The 20699-nt window shown below is 44.6% G+C and overlaps 1 protein-coding gene across 7 annotated transcripts in view; it reads left to right on the forward strand.

Annotated features, from left to right (window-relative positions):
• The first annotated feature begins 354 nt into the window (after positions 1-354).
• LOC106740953 (dopamine D2-like receptor) overlaps positions 355-20699 on the forward strand; it is a 183974-nt gene continuing 163629 nt past the window's right edge. For all 7 annotated transcript variants that reach the window (XR_001374144.1, XM_014612451.1, XM_014612452.1 and 4 more), the window contains exon 1: positions 355-1223. Coding sequence is in view for 6 of the 7 variants with exons in the window: in XM_014612451.1 (XP_014467937.1) it covers positions 507-1223 (717 nt within the window). In the remaining variant the exon portion in view is untranslated. The remainder of the gene's footprint in view (positions 1224-20699) is intronic.

Below are 20699 nucleotides of genomic sequence, written 5' to 3' on the forward strand. Positions count from 1 at the left end.
ACCACTAACTTTTTCTCCATTACAGAAATCCTGGAGGAGGAAGGATTCAACTGATACGCGTCTAAGCCGGGGATCCTAGAAACTGTGTGACCGGCCAAAGGGCCGGCTGGAAACAGTACCTCTCTTCTTGCTCGCAAAGAGGATCAAGAAGCCTTATCGTACTTACTACCTGGTCGAAGAAAAAGAACTAGAAGAACAGAGGGCGAGGGAGAGAGAGAAGCAAGACAGACAGAGAGAGAAAGAGAGAGAGGGAGAGGGAGAGACAGAGCGAAAGACAGAGAGATTGAGTGAGAGAAAAAGAGAGGGAGAGGTGGGAGGGAGGGAGAGAGAGGGAGGGGGAATATAAGAGAGAGCAAGCAGAAACGCATCGGGAAGATAAGGAAGAAGCTAAAGATGTCGGGCGCAGGCGAAAAGATGGAATCCCGGGCTAGACGTTCCAAGATCTCGTGATTGGTGTCACCGCGTGGCTGACAGGAGATAAGGTCGACCACGGAAGATCGGCCGTGATGGAAGTGGGAACGAGCGATTCGTTCGTCAGGTCGATCCTCCGCAACCTCTCGCTGACCCGCGAGCATCGGCACCTGGACGAGCCGCCCGGAACGACCGACCCTATCGATGTCGTTTCTACAACCCTGCAGGAGGAGAAGATGGTGGAGCTATTGGGCGATGCCCTGTCGACGAACGACAGCGGCGTCGGCAGCAGCGAGTCGAGTTGGTTCAACGACTCGACGGCGAGCGACTCGACCGACTCGACCATGCTGGCCTCTTCGTCCTTCGCGGAGTCCTCGTCGTACTCCACCCCGAGCGTGGACAACTACACCGGCATATCCGATCTCTTCGTCTTCGACGATCTGAACGACTACATCAACCGGCTCAACTACAGCGTCTTCGTGAATCTCACGGCCTATGACGGCGGTGCGGGGCTGAACCTCAGCAGCGTCAATTGCACGTCGTCGATAGTCACCGGAGGTGCCGGGGACGTCGTCAGGGCAGGCGAGTGCGGCGGGACGGCCGGCGTCGACGAGAAGTCGAACGCGAACAGCTGGTGGGCCCTGATACTCGTGATCGTGCCGTGTTTGACGCTCTTCGGTAACGTGCTCGTTATCTTGGCGGTGGTGAGGGAGCGTACCCTGCAAACCGTCACGAACTACTTCATCGTCAGCTTAGCGGTCGCCGATCTCCTCGTAGCGGTGCTTGTTATGCCGTTCGCAGTCTACGTGCTGGTAAGTCACTCTTCGTGGTACCATACTACCGCGCGTGTCTCGTCAATTTGGATTCTACGTGATCGCGTGGCGACGTCAAAAGTACCCGACGCGTATATATTCGCAAAAATATCCCCCGTAACTTCTATCATTCTCTGTATTATTCCATAACCGCGAGTGTCCTCCTTTCTCCAAATATACCTCGAAGCGTCTCGTCGTGTTCTTATCTTCTTCGCGTTTTCAACAGAATTTTGATACACATTTTAGATACACCTGGGAGATATCGGAGAGAAATACAACGTTAAATATTAAGTGAACGCTTATCTAATCGCTACACAACTAGAAAATATCCCGCTTGTCGATCATCACGCTCCAATTCCGTAAGCGAACACGAGGTGAGACACGTAGATAGCTTCAGAGATGTACATAACGCACGTATATAGTCCGTATCTTATGTTTTTGATTTTATTAACGTATCTTACCGAGTGTTTGGAAGGGCTCGTGTGAAAATTCAGGAGCGACGCGTCTTCGCCAATTTATCATTCGTAGAGGCTCGAGCTGTTCGGAATTCAACGATGCCGATACAGTCGGCGAAGGGTACTCCCGTAAACTGTACACCGTTATATAATTTGTAAATAAGTTGAAAATTCCAGAGGTGGAGTTTCACATCGATCGCGAGTTTAACTGTTAATTAAGCACCACACACGGCGTTTGCGCGCACTCGATTGCCACCGACACTATCAAAGAACGCCAGAAGAAGAAATTGATTGGCACTCGCTCTCTCGAAAGCTTTGCCCTCGCTAACTGGCATATTGATTAAAGAACGGCGCGGCAGTTTCTCATTAATTAGAGAAAAACCGAACGAATCTTTGTAAATTGAAACGTTGCCTCGATGTTCCTCGGAACGAGGAACTAACGTTAATTTGGCACAAGAAAATGCCCTTTGAATTTTTGCACGGCGGTTTACCAACATCCTTGCGCGCGTCGTACAAGTGGGAAGCTGTCTGGCAATGCGCGAGTACCTCGAGAGTGGCTTGGCAATTGTTTACAGAGCGGGCATTGAACAAACGAGGAGACAGTTTTGTTAAGGTAACTCGCTTTAGCGCGAGGGCCAGGTCGCACACGTAGGTGAATCGAATGAAAACAAGATTAGTTAATTAAAGCCATTCGGGTAATTCTGCAGATGACGGCCAACGGCGTGGGCCGGCCCGTTGTCAGAGAGATGTGTTGGCGAGCACAATTGTTTTCGAATGTGCCGTCGCTATCGTTGAAAACGTCGGTGTCGCGCGCTTTGTCCGGAAAAATTCCCTACAAATTGGCTTCTTCCGCAGCTCCTGTGTCTATGAAAGGCTATCTTTCTCATCATGTGTCTATTTTATATATCCATTAAATACCGTGTACCATGGGACGACGCGTAAAATCGTTGTGTACAAAATGGGGATAAAGAATGATCACTTTTACAAAGATTTTCAAGTGAGAACATCTCCGATAACACGCGTTTTCGTTCGTGGCAAATAAATCACGATGTTGTAAAAATACAAAAGACTGAATGTCTGAGTGCATAAATAAAAGACGCGTAAATAAATTGTAAAATATTCCACGGGCCGTATATTGCAAGGTGTAACGCGTGGAATGAAATTTCAGTCACGTGAGAGGCCGCTGGTAACGATGTCGCGTGACGATAACGCAGGACGCGACGAAAAAAGAGGGTTATTTATAATCGCCGAGGCGCTGAGTACAAGAACAATGCAACACTGTGAACCGCCCGCATTGAACGTTAATTTACCCAGGAAGACTTTCATACAGTCGGTTTAATCACCAATTAAACGCGCGCTTTATGTGTCACGGCTCGGGCATAGCCCGTAATTACGAAGATGATGTCGATACTGGATATTTAGCCGCTTTTGCAAAGCGCCCTGGAGATGGGGAACAGCCTTGACTGATTTTGTCGTCGCGCGTATGCAGCAGAAGCCTGTCGACCTCTTTGTCAATTTTTTATTACTCTTCTGATATTATAACGAGCGCGCGCGCGCAGAGAACCAGGTGAAAGAAGTTGATTAATATATTCAAGAGAAGAGAGAAAGACGTGCGCGCGCAACGCGATATCAGCGCTGCCATTCAGTCACCGGGACAAAAAAAAAGGGAATAGCTTCTTGGTAGAAAAGGTGGCAAGAAATGACCTCTCAGGTATCAAATAGTTAACAGTGACATTTTTGTCAAATTCTGAGAGTAACTTTCCGAGAGGCCATTTAAGCAAATAAGTAACACTTACCTCCTCAGATTTATCTTTGGATAACTTAATTTATATAGCGAATTCTTTCCATATATGGCTCGATAGTTCACAACAAGGAAGAAGACCAAAGGGTATGAACGATACAATACAAGTACACTTTCCGGGCAGTTTTATAAAAAGAAACGGCATGCAGAACGCCTATATTTTACAAATTTAATGGCAGAGTTCGGGAAAAATAAAGTGACTATGGTAACCCACTTTAGACGACAGTGAATTTTTCAGTGACTTGTCGAGAAAAATGACAGAAGGCGACTTAAATGACAGGATGGTAGCGCTGCGATAATCGATAAAAAAACCAGAGACTATCAAAATAACAAAAATAAAATGTGCGATTCATGGAAAGCAGCTGTTTATAGGTCGAACAGTGCAAACACTTTCGCAGAGCTGCGTTAGTATTTTATTCCCGAGGGAAAACTTTTCACGCTGGATTTTTGTTTTCATCGTTAGCGGATCATCTGCTTACCCTGGCACGTTCCATTGTAGATTACGTCGCATCGTCCGCACGTGATCTTGTTTTAAAATCGCCGGCTACGCCGAAAGAGTTGGGCGACACGTTTCATTCCCGACGTGCATCTTTGTAAATGCGACAGCACAGAGAAAGAAAAGAGCGGGATGCGGGTTCGCGGAAAATCCGTAACGTACCGCAATTTTCTCGAAATAGAACCGACGCGGTCGCTGTAACCCGTCATTCGACCCGCGGCGGTTCACGACCTCGGTTTCGGCTATACACATGCGGATCGAACTAGACAAAAAGTACGATCGGTCAATTAAGGCTACGTCCGTAATTCCACGTGCGAGCGGCCGTCAATGTAGTTTTCGCCCATGTCTGGATGCGTCCCACATTTTCCGCGATACGCAACTTCATCGTGGTTGTGTGGGTGACGGAATTGTCGACGAAGACAGATTGCGAAAAAAACCCGAGATGAAATTTGTTTTCCTACTGCGTACCGCGGAATACACGGCGTATTCCTAGATTGCCTCGGTAATCACAGCCAGGAATATATAAGTAGATTCCGGCATTTTTATCATATCTTCTAACGGTGAAGAAAGAAAAATAGGAGTTGTGAAATTATTAATCAACAATCATTCAACAATTACGTTAAATTGGAATATTTTTCTCCCTTCTCGTCATAAAGTATTTGCTCTTTTTCAATATTACATGTAACATGTAGAATAAAAAGAAAATCAAAAAGAAAAACAGAATAAAAAATTTGCTTATAACTATATCGGGTAATAATTACTAGACTGCACGCCACTATCTTTTTCTACAATACAAGTAATTTTTAAACATATAATATCAAATTAATGACTTCATCTTATAATTTTGATTAGTAAATGTTATTAATGTTATTTAAATGTTCTTTTTTGAAGAATAAATTTTAAAAATGTTCACCAAATGTAATGAAATGTATTGCGAGTGCAAACAAGTGAATAACTGTGCGCATCCATATTTACAAGTTAAGCAACCTAATATAACGTTCTATTGTTTATTATTCCTCTTTCACTCTCCACTCCTTCTTACCATCGTAGACTGTCACGCAAGTTAATAGACTTCCTCCTCCTCGTGGTGTGACGTAATTGTTGAATGGTCCCGTATATAAGAATTTACTAATATTTCAGCCGTTCGAGTACAAACAGAATTTTCGAAAACAATTCAATTCACTTGAAATAAATTTGAACTTTACGCACGTAATAACTATAATTACTACCTTCGTTGCACGTAATATGGACGCTTATAATAATCGGACGTCGCTGTATATCTCGCGAGAAAATTTCAAACCGATCGATTCCGCGTCGTTCGCGGAGACGTATTCACATCGTGACTGTGCGGTTTTCCTTTAACTCTGCAACGGGGCGGAGATGAGTGTCTCGTTTTAATTGCATCTTAAATGATCCTCCCGCTAGCATCCTTGACATTCTGCCAAGGCAGCTGGCGACCAGCGCCGCTCCAGATAACATCTGCCATGATAAAATCGGAGGTGTGCATCTACGATGTCTAAGTGCAAACACGGCAGAACGTGCCGAGATCGTCCCCCGTCCGCTTAAACGGTCGTTTCGGAGTTTCACATTAAACGATTTACTAGCGTGGCATGTATGCGCCGCGACGAAAGCGTCACCGTTGTGTTAGAGCACTTTACTCTCTTCACAGTATATTCGGTACGGCGGCGACGGTGACGGCGGTAACGTCATCCTCCTTTTAACGACGAGTGAAAAATGGCTGCTCTTCACGCGTTTGTACCTCGAATTCCTTCAGCTATGCTTCCGCGACGAAATTCCGCAAGCTTGCGGTAGCCGAGCGAATGAACGGCAGCTGAGCCGAAAGTAGCGATCAAAGTTACAGTTACCTCTCGCGCGATCTTCTCATGCACCTTCCAGTGAAGAAAACGTGCCAGGGAAGGATTAAATGTTTCTTATCCGAAAGGACCGGTTTTAAAGGATTTGTACGTGAAAGTTATTATTAGGGGAAGGGTAACTCTGTGAGAATATAAAGGACCATGAATTATTCTTACCTATCCAGGGAGATTTCACGTAATTCCACTTTATTAATGACTAATTTAATCCGGCAGAAATACATCGAATTTATTATTTCTTAATTGATCAGGCAATTCCAAGGAAATTCGAAGGTTTCATATATCATACCTAATATAAAATTAAATATACTTAAAGAGTGATACTTAAAGAATGAAATGTAAAATGTACGAAAGTTGTTCGAGCGAACTGAGTTTTAGGATCATTTCCACAATTACGATAAGACTCAGCTGCATTTATCGCCACTAAAAACCGAGACGAACTTTTGTAAGTATGCAAAACGCGTTAAGTCCATGCCTTCAATAATATTTCGCAGTTTCTCTCCTGCCCTTATCTTCCTTACCGGTTATTTTTTTCCCTCCATTTTTTTACGACTTTCGTCGCGAGCCTCCGCTGTGACGTAAAGTGAAAAATGGCGATGTTGGCGCGCGTTTATGTCTCAAATTCCGCAGGATACTCGCGTTCTTCGCGAGCGTCCCCCGTCCTTGCAGTTTCCAGCCGATGACGCCGGAACTCGCGTTCTCGCCATTGTTACGGGACCGACGAAACACCGCGAGCATCCTCTGTCAACGTAAAGTCCTTCGTCTTATTTCTGTTTCGCATTCGAGCGCGCTGGATCCAATTTTATAGCGCCGCCACGCCACGCGTTTTTACAACCATCTTCCTTTCGGGTGCAGCAGCGATTCGAATCTCTTAGTTAGTTCGCTACCAGCGACTGTTCCGATGCAAAGAAGTTAGCGCAAACGGGCATAAGAGTGCGGTATTCTACTTGCATACCGTGAAATATCGAATGCCGTGAAAGAGGTGCACGCGCATCGCGTATGCAAATGCACTTGGCACCACCGGCGCATATTTATGTATTTCAATGTATCGCGAAATATTATTATCGTGGCCAAAATTGCGGCTCGAATGTACTATTTCGTACCTTTCGCACTGAAGAGACTTTAAATTTTTCACGAGTTATTCTGTTGCGCGATTACGGACATCCCCGGAAGACTTTGCCGTTTGTTATTTTACGTTGAAAACGGAAATGAGTAATTGAGAGGTAAATTAAGTACTAATGTTAATTGCCATTAAAATTACCTATTTTTTCATTAAATATTATATCAAACAACTGATTTCTACTTCTCTGTTTTTCGTTACTTTTTCATAACAAATAATTAGAATATTGATGAATTCAATGGCACTAGTAATTTTGACATTATTCGCAGCGAAAAATGTTTATTATCTCATACGCCAAACAATGTATACATCAACGCTGAAAATACGCATGTATATATCAACACTGTGTATTTTCACTCGCAAATATCGGTCACGGGTAACGTAGCTGTGACGTCATTGTAATTTCACACATAGATGCGTTGGTCACGTTTCATATATTTGATATCGCGAACGTCACGGGTGGATAAAATCAGATTTTTCACGACAGACACGTAACTCTATACCTCCGCAAGAATTTATACGGTTCAGTATTCATTCATTCTCGCTCGCTTGCTTTTAGGCATTTAAGCGCACGAAATTTAAAGCTCCGTATATTTCAGCAGAAAAATTTTCACGGTTCTCAAACGAAATACGGGGCAAAGTGAGCACTCATTCTCTTCCATTTCGAGAGGAAAAATCTCTCACCGGCTGCTAAACTGTTCTCCATTGTTGTTAGAATTTCATGGAGTACTTAGTGTGTATAAATATCTTAGGGTGATGAGGTGCCATTCATTCCCGTCCGGCCATTCATTTACAAGTGCTTGAGCACGCAAACTTAGTTCATCGTGCATTCCTGCGCAGCGTTTCGATCGCATTCGAGTGCAGAAAAGAGCGAAGAACGCTTCCTTTGCCGCGGCACGAACCGATTCGTTTCGCTAATCCGGTTACTTTGCATTCGCGATGGCGCAAAAGACGGCAAAAGTAATAAACTGCGCGGATGTAATACGTTGCTTTCCACTGCACAAAGCTCCATTAAGAGTTTTTACGCGTCGGACGAAAGACGGTCCGGATCAAGATGTGATTTGCGAGTGCCGATTACTTACGAAAGGGTGTCGGGAATTCGATACCACTTCATTGCGTTCCCCGCCGCTCCGAGAATGAAACAAGATATCCGGATTATTCGGAATAATTGGTGCGGTAAATTCTTGCGAATTACCGATTTTTTCGATATTGCGTGAACAATCTGCACCGAAGCTTTTCCAGGTTTTCCGATATTCAGTGCGGATTCTGTTTAGAGAACCGAAAGTACTTCCAAAATAGGTTATCCCACTACCATACTGTTTTTCCTATCAAACGGCATGGAGTTTACTCTAGTGAAACAATAACGTTCTCAATCAAGTAAAATGATATTTGATATTTTATTATGTTGCTTACATTAAGCAAATCCAAGTGGAACAAATCCAATCCCCAATTTTCCAAACAGAATCTACAATTATTTTGGGAAATCGGACTGGGTCCCAGTTAAAAATGTTCTACGCGAGAATTAGAATCCCAAATGTTTCCACGCGCTGACGATGTTACCGGCCGTTCCTCGGAAATCGAAGCGACCCCGAAAGTAACATCACCGTGCGCGTTCCACCCCCTCCATGAACGCACGGAGGCGTCGGCAGAGCGCGAAGACATACTCGTCGAAAGACCGTGGATCGAAGCGGAGACCGCGGCGGGGTATTGCAATTTCGGCGTAACACGTGCGTGCTATTCGGGACGAGCAGAAGGGGCGCGCGCGAGGGGTGGAGGCTTTTGTTGAGGGGTGCTGGCGTGACCGCGAGTAATTTCGAGCGACGTTCTCTCCCCTTTCCCTCCTGCAGCGCCCTTCAGTACTGAATCGAGGGTGGCCTCAGTACCCGGCTGTCTCGCCGAGTGGAACAACACGGTAGATCGCCGGGGGCAAGGTCTATGTTAATAACACAGATCACTTCATCGCATGCATGCTTATTACTTAGCCGAGCCAGCCCAGTTTTTGATTCGTGCTGGCTGCACACACCGGCCCGGTAACAACGTCGACGAACGTCGCGAACATGAATATTAATGTCCGCCGCACGGAATGGTCACTTTCCTTCGGAAAATAAGCCGGGGAGGCTTACGTGGGACCAGCCTGCCGGAAGAACGCTCGTCCTTGACGCGGTCCTCGATTGTCTCTCCACTGGCCGACTCGACCTTGACTCTCGTCCCTGCCGTAAGGGCGTGTGCTCGATTCGATTCGTCGACGCTGTTGATCGGCCCGTGATTGCGCGTTGTGGATTCAACGGCAACTGATCGTATCTACGATTTGCACGCGAAATTGGAAGGAGCGTCCGCGGAAATTGCGGATAATACGCGGTTTTGAGAAGGAAACTAATCGTTTCATCGTTCACCCTTAAACGGGTAACACCCGATACGATCTACCGCAGGAAAATGCTCGATTTTTGTCCAGCCGTTCTCTTCAGAGAATACATTGTGCTTCGTGGTGCATTGTTTATTGGCCGCCGTATTTTTCCGCTCGATCCGTTAACTTGTCAACGTGATTTTTCTCTCGTTAGCTCGAGCCCCTTCCTTCGCGGGAAACTGAAATTCTTAGGTCGACTCGTGAGAATCATAAATTAGCTGGACGGCAAAATTGCTCGCGACTTTTCCCTGACACGCTTGACGTACGTGATTTGCGAGCCGCGCACATTGATATTGAGAAGTGGATGGTTGCGTGTTTATTTAGATTTAAACGTAGATTTCCGTTTTTACAACTTTATTAACTTTCCTTCGTAAAGCGGCCCGCGATCGATTAAACATACTGCTTTCCGTGATTTACGGTACATTTTTCATCGTTATCGTTATATATTGCAACAAAGCTGCTCGCAATCGCTTTTATTTACTCTTTATTATGTTCGATACTCGCGGGATTTCGAAAGGTAGCGAAACCTGTGTTGCGTTTTTTTCACATTTGTATTATTCGTAAAACTTTAATCAACATTTTCAACGATAACACGACCGAATAGAAGAAAAAAGATGCGTGTTTCGTCCAGTAGCGTTCGGAATTTTGCGATTCGCTTCACCCTATGAAAAATTATTCAGTGCAAACCTTTCCTTTCGCCTTTCCCGTCCTTATAAGATTTTTTTACGTACAATAAAACGCTCATCGGATTGTTAAAAATCTGCATAGGCACCGCCGAAGCTTTCGTCGCAAACTAAATGAATTTCAAGCGACCCCCTGCCGCACTAAGATTGATATCGGAATTTATATTCATAAGGTACACCCATAAAAAACAGGACTTCGCCTTAAAGAAGCACCCAGCGTCGCTTGAATAATTAGCAACTTTATTATACCGTGCACAAACGACGTCTATATTTTTCGCGTCTCGTAAATACGTGCGCAAAATGAAAAGGCTCGAACAACATGAAAACTTCCCTCTTATCGTTTTGTAAATTATAAAAACAACCCTTCGCGTTGTGATCTGGAAACAGCGACTGTTACCGCATCGTCCCCGATGCTACGTAGCGAATTCTCGCGCGCAAAGGTTCTTCGGGCGCGACGTCGTTCTCGTTGCGCGTTACGTGTGTTCGCATTCGCGCGTCGCTGTTGTCGCGAAAATCAGCCGCGCGAGCGCATAATGTTCCTCCTCCGTCTTGCCGCGGCGCGGAAATAAATCACTGACTCGTTGAACGACGTGCACATAAGTAACGACTTAGAATGAGTGCCGTGAAATTCGACGAAGCGTACGTTTCGACGTCTCACGGCAGCTTGCCCGCGGGGGAGAGCATTCGCGAGATTGAGAGAACGCGCGGTTGTACGATTTTCCTGCGCGAGCATTTCTCACGAGCGCGAGTATCAAGCCGAAAGCTCTTGCAGCGAATTACGCTCTTAAGGGCGATTCCTCTGCTTATCTTCCCGAGGGCCCGAGAGCTGCTTTGTCAGGGATATATAATTTCATGGTTACGGATGTCACTCTACGACAATTTCCGGAAACGTCCATCAACGAAAGAGCCCAAAACGTTTCGATATTTCGAGATGTGTTTTACTCGAATCTGGGAATTTCGGGTCTGCTTTTGTGTCGAGTATTATTGACTAGCGTTTATAAATGAGAGAAAAGCCTTTTCCCGGCGACACGCGAATGCAAGCACACATCGTGCAATGACGTACATCGTCTGAAGAATCCGACTCTTCGCGTTGCGTACGAAGATCCTGCACGCGAGAACTCGTCACGTGCATTAGTGAGCATGCATCGACAGCCGCGGTCGTCAAAATACACCGAGAAATGTCCATAATTTGTAAACAACTTATTCGTATAAATGTGTAATTAATAATATTGAAGTTGGAAACCTATCCGCTCGTCGCTCAATATGTTAGTACAGAAGGAACTTCTGCTGTGTCACTTCGGTATGTGCTGTGCTGGTTATCGTGTATAACAATAAAAGTGTTAAGGGTTAACTTACTCGATTAAACTAGCAGATAACGTTGACTTAAAGCTTTGTCGATTAAATATAAGCGTCAAAGCGGCCTTAATTAGCGGCATTCAAATGCCGTTTCAGGTCGTATATATTAATATCAAAATGGTTCGCGTGACAGCTTCGATTAGTTACCCTTACTTGTCATCAAAGTCCCATTAATCTCACCACTTATGATGAAATAAGCTCACGAAGTGAACTTACGTAGCGAGAAGTCAAACGGATAGAGAGAGAGAGAGAGAGAGAGACCGAGGAAATATCGAGCAAACTTTCAATCAAGTTCAAGATCTCTGTGTACGCATGATTAGTTATCAGAGGGAAAGGAAACATCGAACTCGACGTTTTCCTATTTAAAGAATCATGTACATATACATATCTACTGGATCCTTCAAATTTATAATTGCCCAACAATGTCCCGCTCACCCATTCCGTGATACCAACAATGACACGCAACGCGTATTAAACGAACGACGATTCTTTACATTCTCATCGGAAATCGATGCCGGGCTTCTGCAACTCGATCTCTATTTGAGGTAAATCATTTATTTAGGACAGCCTTGAGAGCGACTTCGCCGGCGTCAGTTAACCGTTTAACTTACTTTCGACTTACTTTTCCTCGGGCTCGACTTTTCGAAAGGAACGAGGAGTTAGCGGAGTTGAGATCAAAGTTGACCGATCGTATACAGTGGCTAATCTTCTCGCAAGATTCACACGGCTTGAAAACACAATTCGCCTCACAGTGATACAAGTCGATGTTTGGGGCGACCGCGCAAATAACGTCGTTCGTCGCTCGTCTCTCATGCGCGCGGGCGTTGGGATAAATCACGGGTTCGTTGAACGAGGTGCTCGGACGTAAGTAACAAGGTGGAGGACGAGAAGTGTAAAATTCGTCAGCGTCTCACTGCGAGCAGACGCACGCGCGAGAGAGAGAGAAAGAGAGCAGCGTGGAAAAAGGGACTCATGACGCGCAGCATCTCGCCATAAATCAGCCGGTGCTGCGAGCGACCCGACGACGACGAGGGCGACGACGACGACGAAGCCCTCGACGTCGCTCGCACAAGCTGTGCAACCCCATCGAGCCCGACGCGTCCGCCTCTTTCGCCCGCAGCTACGTCCCCACGGCACCTCGCGCTCTATAATGACGAAGATACGTCCTTCCACGTCGCACGTACCCGTCATAATTTTCAACCTCTCTCGTTCCACGACCTCCGTGACTTCAAACTGCTCCGCTGTCCCCGTCAACGCGGTAATAGTTTTCCCAACACGTGCCTCGGTCTTCACCGGCTCCGAGCATCGGGGCGAAATATTCGCAAAAGGAAGGGAAGAAGGGACAAAATCGCGACATATATATACATGAAAGGCGCGACCGGCTGAATAATAGCGATCACGTCAACCGAGACTTTATTCCTCCTACGTGTATCATCGCGTATCGTCGCCCGCTCCGCGAAGATACCGGAGAATATTCGCGTCTTACCGTCGCGCATTTCTCGGGGCTGAATCCGTCAATTATCGGGCTTGCGAATTGATGTTTTCACGTCCGGCTTGAGCGGAAACATCCCGACGCGACGGGGCGCGGGAATGTCTACGTGTCTGCATCTACGTCAACGGTCGGTGCACGCGCTTGTCCGCTCCCTTGCGGGCACCTGCATGCACGCGGGAAGCGTTGTCGCGTACAATGCATCGCGCGATGGAGCGTAACGCGACCGCCGTGCGATAGCTCGACCGAGCGTGAAACTCGCGAACGTCGCGCGCGTTACCTGGCCGTTGCTTTAAACGGGACCGTAGGGCGCGTTTAAACAAATATCGCGCGCTAAAATTGATCCCCGGCCGTTGCTACGAGCGATCCCCGCCGTAGCCGCGGACCGGCATTGCTCCATGTGTTTGCGGGCGTATGCCGCGCGAGCGTGTATACGTGCGCGTTATACGCGCGGTATCGATGAATTCCGGTTATAGATGCAATTCCTGAGGGCGAGAGCGAATTTGAGACTAACTGGAATTTCGGCCCGCCTGGTAATTGGCTGCGTAGAATTTTGTGATGGGCTAAGTGAGGCGGAGCTACCGTATTGCGGGATATGCATCCAAATGCTGGACGCCAGAGGTAATGGGTGGTTTTGTGCGGCGGTTACACGAATGATAACATGCGTTGTAGTTATATGCCCCGTGCACGTGTGTTCGGTGCATCTCGGAGTAGCGAAATCAATGTTAAGTCCGCCTTGACGCGGCACGAAACGAGAGACGCCGGTGCAGCGGGTTTTGTCGCGAAAAACTTGCGAACGCGACGTAAGTGGAGAAATTATATACCGCGGGCTGTAAGTTAACTTATAAACGTAAGTACGATAAGTTTATTTCGCTCTAGCCAGCGACACTTATCTTCCGGTTTTTAACTCGCTACCATTTTGGTCTGTGAGTCCGCCCGACTTTGTCGCCTTGTCATTCTAATTAATATTTTGAAGCTTGCAATGTGGGAATTGGGAATATAGTGTCTGAATAAAATGCTTATATCAGATAAAAAAAATGATTTGAGTGTTTTCGGAAAAAAAATTTCAAATTTCAAGAATGGTTCTGCAAATATGGTCTCAGAAAAATTAATGCTCGTTCGTTGTAGCGGGCGTCTGATAGTTTAAGATAAAAGTAGTGGGAAAACTAAAAAACCGAAAAACGTTCAGCGGCCCATTGGACTGAAATGTGACGAGCCTAGGGTTAATCCAGTGCGTGTATGTGCGTGACGTTACCGTGTAATTTCCTTTACAATTGAATTCATTAGAGTAGTATCGAGATGTAATTTGTAATAAGTGCTAAGTAACGGAAGGCAATTGAAACTTACTTGCAGCGTTCTCTCGAGCAATTTCCGTTATCCATTTATCGCGAATGATGAGGCGATACTGATCATTCAGCCACACGAAGCCAGCCATGCGGATTCCATAACTTCTCGCCATCGAGCGTAATTCTCCTTAGCGATAACAAGCGTAATTTTGACGCGAGTCAAACGAGCGTATTCATCCGTTTCGGACACCTAGCCTAGGTTACCTTACTTGCAACCCTCAGGTCCTTATTGTTCAGTTGCTACGTTAGGGCGGGGATCGTCGAGGGGGACACGTAATGACCCTTCAGCCCCGGTTTCGCTCCTAATTTGTTAGGCACACCTCGTCTATTATTTTAGCCATTCTTCTTTTGTCCAAGTTTTTCCCGGCTTTAATTTTATAGTTACTAATTATTATTTATTATATTATATACACGTAGATTCGTAACGTTCAACTTGATTACTCCATTTTGTACGACCTAAGGCTGCGCATAATTTATCGCGTTTTCTTAAAGGAGGGTAGATTTATTAGTTAGCTGTAAAATATTCCATACGTTAATCGCTTTTCAATATGAGAATCTCAATGTTTATCCGTCAGTCAGTTCGTAACGAGTAAATAAACCAATAAATATGTGAAACGAAATTGTCTTATTAAAATTTGCATTTTATATCGATATTCTAGGTGAAGGATCGGCCTACAGCGAAGTGTCACGGTTAGATCCCTTATTTATCTATGTCACCTCTGCGATCCTTATAAAATGCATACTGCGCACTCACCCTCCTTGCTTTCCGCTCGATGTGCTATCGAAGACTCGTGCTATAGAGTGCAAACTAAAAGCTCCTGCCTCGGTTGGATGGAATGCGAGCGTATATTTCGCATTTGCGTGCAGATTGTAAGCGATAGGCACCATCACTTCTCTATAGCGGATTTCTAGAAACCCGACCGAACATTTCTGAGACTTCGAATAAGAAGTTGCGCATTCGATTATTGAATCTTATGTATAATCTAAGCAAGTGTACCTCATATTTGAACATATTAAAGCGTATTTAAGCGTAAATATTTTACGTAAATATCTTTTAAAAAATGCGAACTTGCACGCCTGCTGATTGCCGAAGAAATTAATAAGTCGTTTGTTACGTGTGACACCTATTTCTCAAATGGTAAATTGAATAGAAGATATTCTTTGACGTGAAAGATTCGATAAAAATGTAATTATATATGACATGTGCAAAAATCACTGAATCGATCAATTTTTTTGCAATTTCTCTGGGGAAGAAAAAATATTTCAGTAATCATTTAGCTTGCTTATAAAATTAAATCGTAATGTAATGCCATCTACTCGCCATGGATTTATGCGGAACATAACAATTTCCGCGATACCATAAAGCGTAAGCATACTAGTGCCCGATATCTAATCTTTACACCGGGCATAGAGCGAAAAAGAGCGAGGACGGACGCAGATATGTACCACTGCAGTGGCAGTGCAGGTATACATTAGTCAAGTTCACGAAGTCGAATGGTATGTGCCCGAAAAAATAAAGCCTCTGGTATGTGTGTGTACGTGTGTAACGTGGCGCAGTGCAGCAAAGTTTCACGTACGTCGATGCGAGAGCAAGTCACTAAATGATTAAAATACTAACTGAATAGATAACATTTATCGCGGAAAGGTTAGTTTCAATTCATTTGCCGAGAAATTGCGAAAAACTTGCGAAATATAAGATCATATGTTTTTTTAAAGCTGATACGACGTCGCTGGCTGTTAATTCATTTGTAAAATTGGACCTCGCAATGAGTTCGTTCTATCTGGATTTCAAACTATGTCACCTACGACCATATCGATCCCGAGGGGTTTCGACGACATGTCCGACGGAAATTACGGCATAGTGTGAGAACAGTCCTAAATTCCTGCATAACTTATCTCTGGACTTGACGATCTTGTTTTTGATAAGCGTTCTTAAAGAGCGACATATGACCACGCGCGCGACACACACTATGTGCGCCGTTTCCTCTTATCTAATATCAACTTTGCTATATCTAAACGTAAATTAATTGAGGTACGACAAGAATTTCGTAATGGAGAACAAGAATGTCAACGGGACATTCGGGCGTTAGTTATTCAGCTGATATTGGACTATATCCTAATTAATCGACGTGGCGTATATTCCACAACGCAGTTATGTATGTTATTCGAATCAAAATTGTTTGGACATTTTTTTCACGCGAAAATTTGCAATTCCAATTTTAGCACAAGTGTTATCACATCGGAATGTTAAATTTTCGCAACTATGTTATATAAGATTCTAAAATATTAAAGTTAAATTTATTTACTTTTTGTTTCCGCATTCATTGTAAGAATTTAATGGATACAAGTGGACGCAAGCTATCTTTAAGAACGTTAGAATAGCATCAAAATTTCAACTTCATGAATTCATGGAGATATTTTTGCACTACGTTTGCTGTACGAGTAGAAAATATTTACAAATCAAGAACTTTGCACGATTACGAAATTCTTAATAATACAAAATCGCCGCTACAAAATCCATCCGTATAAAACTTCCCGGGGCACCTTTGCGAACCACAAGGGATTTGCGAACCACCAGTGTGCGGAAGGATATTATATTTCTCGTGCGTTCGTACAGCACATACCTGACATTTCTCTTGCTGTGTCCTGAGCTTTGGTCCGATGCAAAGTTTACGATAGCTCTTTGAAACGTCGTCGGCGCTACCGAAGCGCGACAGCAGTTCCTACGTTTATCCGGTGACGTCCGCGCTCTAGGAATATTTTATCGGCGATACACTCATTCCTCGTTGCGTCCACCTTTGCGGACGTGCGAGTTTCCACGCCCGCTCTTTATGTTTGCGATCCATCCCTGCCCACATTAATTATCCCACACTACTCTGCCCTAAAAGGAATCTGCTCGTACGCCGGGCGTTCATTATTGTCCCTTTTTTTCAGTCGGACTGTGCCGGCGCATGGCGTCGAGAGTAAGATTAACGCTCCACGAGATTGCACTTTTTCCTGCCCGCCACACGGTTCACTTTCCCTTAGCTTACGTTACCAATAAGAGGACGTTTTTGCGACATTATTATTAGTCATTAGTGCTGGCGAGATAACTAATTGTCTACGGCATAATTCTACCTTCCGTTATTAGAATTAAACCAATGTGGCATAACTTCTATTCGTGTCGCGTGATTAGTGTTTAGCCGTAATGCGATTACTCATCTACTCATCTGGTCTACGCGAGATCTGGCTTGTTTCTTCCCCCGCCGGCAATACGGATAGAAAATGTCGCAATTGTTATATAACATGATGTTGTGCAGAACAAACGCGCGTGCGACTAAAGTCTACTCCAATTTCCGAAGAAAAATTCCATTTTTAATCCACTATTTATGCGAAATTGTGCGCAGACACCTATAACTGGTATTTCTTGCAGAAATTTCGTTAACATTATAAAATGTATCCGGAAAATTACGATGAAATTACAGATTGATCGTATACAAAGTTACGAGTAGCGGTACACACGCGATCTTGACGCTTGATGGAAATACGATCTAAATAAATATATTCGAAATATTTCAAAATTTTATCTTATGATCGCACGATGCATTACGCCTCTGTTAAATTATATTATTGTGCTCATTCTCAAACATGGGGTGTATAACTGGGTCAACAGAGAGTTTTAGTTTCACAACAATCGTGACACGACGAGAGCTATGAGATTATTATAAATAAATAGCAACGAGATGCGATTACAACTTCCTTCGTCGGATTACATCGAGTTACGCGAGTTTGGTAATGCCAAATCCTGTCACAAGCGAAAGCGTGCAAGAACGCTTGCCGCCAGTTTGCGAGACAATTATTCGTCAATTTTCCATTCGAGATGATGGCGTTTACAGGTCGTCGCGTAATTGAGGGTGCGATGACGCGTTATTGTTTCTTTCTTTTTACGCAGTTGCACTACGTAGCAGCACGATGATTACGGAAGGAGCGTCACAGCGCGGATCTGAATACACGTTGTTTGCGACGGCAGTTAAGAGTTTTCGCGGCGGAGCGGGCACGGTTTTGCAAAATTAAACCGTTTTATTCAAATCGAATGTACTCGCACGGGGCAGGGGAGTAAGAGCAAAGTAAGGGAAAGTAGGTCACGAAGAGAAGTTTCTATTCCGAGTATTTTTGTTCGCACAATTATGGACGGGGGCCATTTGTCAGTCCCAACCATCTCTCTCCATTGACGAAGCTCCCGTAGGAAGTTAGTATAAGAGAGTGCGAGAGGGGCAGGGAGTTATAATTTCTCGGGAAACTTGTTCATCGTATTTACGATCAAGTTCTTCTCGCGAACTTCCGATTTAACGTACTACGTGCGTTATTCGTAATATCGGCGACATCCAATTTCCAATTTGTCATACAAATTGATCGAAACGTTGTTTTAATCGAGTTTTAAATTTTAAACATTCGCCGTATTATCGATTCCTACGTAAACCGGTTTTAATTGGTACGAGGTTAGCAGCTCGCTGATTACTAAGGAGAACCAGCGAAGTAAATCAAAGCGAGTTTAATATAAAAGATAAAAGAAGGGAAAGAGTAAAATGCGATGTTCCGTGCTGCGAACGCGGAAGTTGCTTATGATGGAAGTTTCGATTTCATTAAATTTCGTAAATATGGTAGTATAGTGGTTGCTACATAGTTGTGAAACTAGTCATTAAAAAGGCGGAGGCTTTTGATTTAACGTAGTTGTGTTGCTCGTATTTAATAACAAGGCATAGTATTAAGTTGCACAAGACTCTCCGAACTTTGCTCGTGCGAAACAAATAGGAGAGAGAGAGAGAGAGAGAGAGAGAGAGATGAGGAAAAAAGCAGCCGGCAACCTGTAATCTCCACCGACGTTGTTAATGCTAATACGAAACTTCGTCGGATTTACATCGGAGCGCGTTACCGCGCGCATGTGCTGCGCGCGCGTATTCAGCGCGACGGTGTTACCGCTGTGTTTCGATCTTCGCATTGTCCTCCTTCTCCGAGTGATATTGACGAAATTGGAACGGCCGTAATACGCTTGCTTACGTTCGGACGGCGCGTTGTGGAAATGGAAAGGAGGAATTGCAATACGAATGAGAAATTCAACGCAGCACGATCGGACAACATGCACCGCGATACATTGATTTATCGCGGAAACGATATTATCGAGCCGCTCGTTACCCGCGTTAGGAGGGATCTCGATCTTCGCCCCGTAATTTCCGATGAAAACGCGCAATCACGCCGTATAACGGACGCCGAGTTCCGGCATTGTTTTCTAGCGGACGAGTCTATTCGTCGGGATTAATATTTATCTTTGATGCTCGTGAAACTAAGGAAAAGCCTCTCAACGGTGTATAAATTGGCGTTCCCCTCATTTTCCCTCGGCAAAATCGATTCGAGACAACCGACGCGCGGTTTATCGCACTTTCTAAATAGTTGACGGAATAAATTGGATCGCACTTATCCGCCGCGCTATTCGCGCCCGACGGATTCGAGAGGACGGCGTCATTATTCAATTGTGTAACCGCCATAATCGTTAAAGCAAACGATACAGTTGGAAGTGACGCTCGAGTCGGCCTACGGACGATCATAAGTGAGTGCTCGGAATTTCTTTTTTTCGACGCCGATAATCCACCGTTTACTGCCGACACTTTCCCGCTGCGGACTCGTACATACCGACGGTACGGACCTTTATGCGCGCTGACGTTGATGGAGAAGCTCTCTTGGTTTGTCAGGCCGATCCCATTTTTGACTCTGATTTATATTAAAGCGCGGGAATTTAATTCCACCCTCTATGCGACATAAATCAGAAATTGCGTTCTAGCTCGCAAGAGTTACAGGCTTAATTGGTGCGTGGCTACGCGAAATATCGTTACGGATATCGGAGAACGTAATTTATATTCGTGTACCGTAACTCGCAACGCGTTTCGCGATCTCTCATTCTACCTTCCTATTTTCTCGAAAATTCCCCATTTCCAGAGCACGGTCTGCGGCCTGGTTTATAAAGAATTGCAAAATGATCGTATGGTAACGGAACGCTCACGGATATTGCCTTGAGAAATGGAATGCGGTAGTACACAAGTAATATCGCGGCCGTATGGACTTTACGCGAGTGTAAACAATGACAGAGCAAAAGAGCGGCGAGTGAAATTAAAACGACGCAAAGAAGAGAGATTGTTTTTAGAATTACCCTTTGTTTTCTGCATTCGATTAATATGTAACGGGAAAGCCGCCAGTGTAATTAACATAAGCGTATTAAATAAACAGTTTAATTTGTGCTTGCTCAGTGATGAGAAATATTTTTTTTCTACCAACGCAACACACGAGAATCTAGTAAAATATACTTCTAAATCTTTTAAAATATACGACAAAAGTCATTCATACCGGCAAAAATAATTCACTACAAATAGACAGAGCGAATAATTACTTTTTCAACAATTCCTCTCCCTTTTATAAACTGAACG

The sequence above is a fragment of the Dinoponera quadriceps genome, unplaced genomic scaffold (genome assembly GCF_001313825.1).
Source record: "Dinoponera quadriceps isolate SergipeBrazil2010 unplaced genomic scaffold, ASM131382v1 scaffold397, whole genome shotgun sequence".
Taxonomy (NCBI): domain Eukaryota; kingdom Metazoa; phylum Arthropoda; class Insecta; order Hymenoptera; family Formicidae; genus Dinoponera; species Dinoponera quadriceps.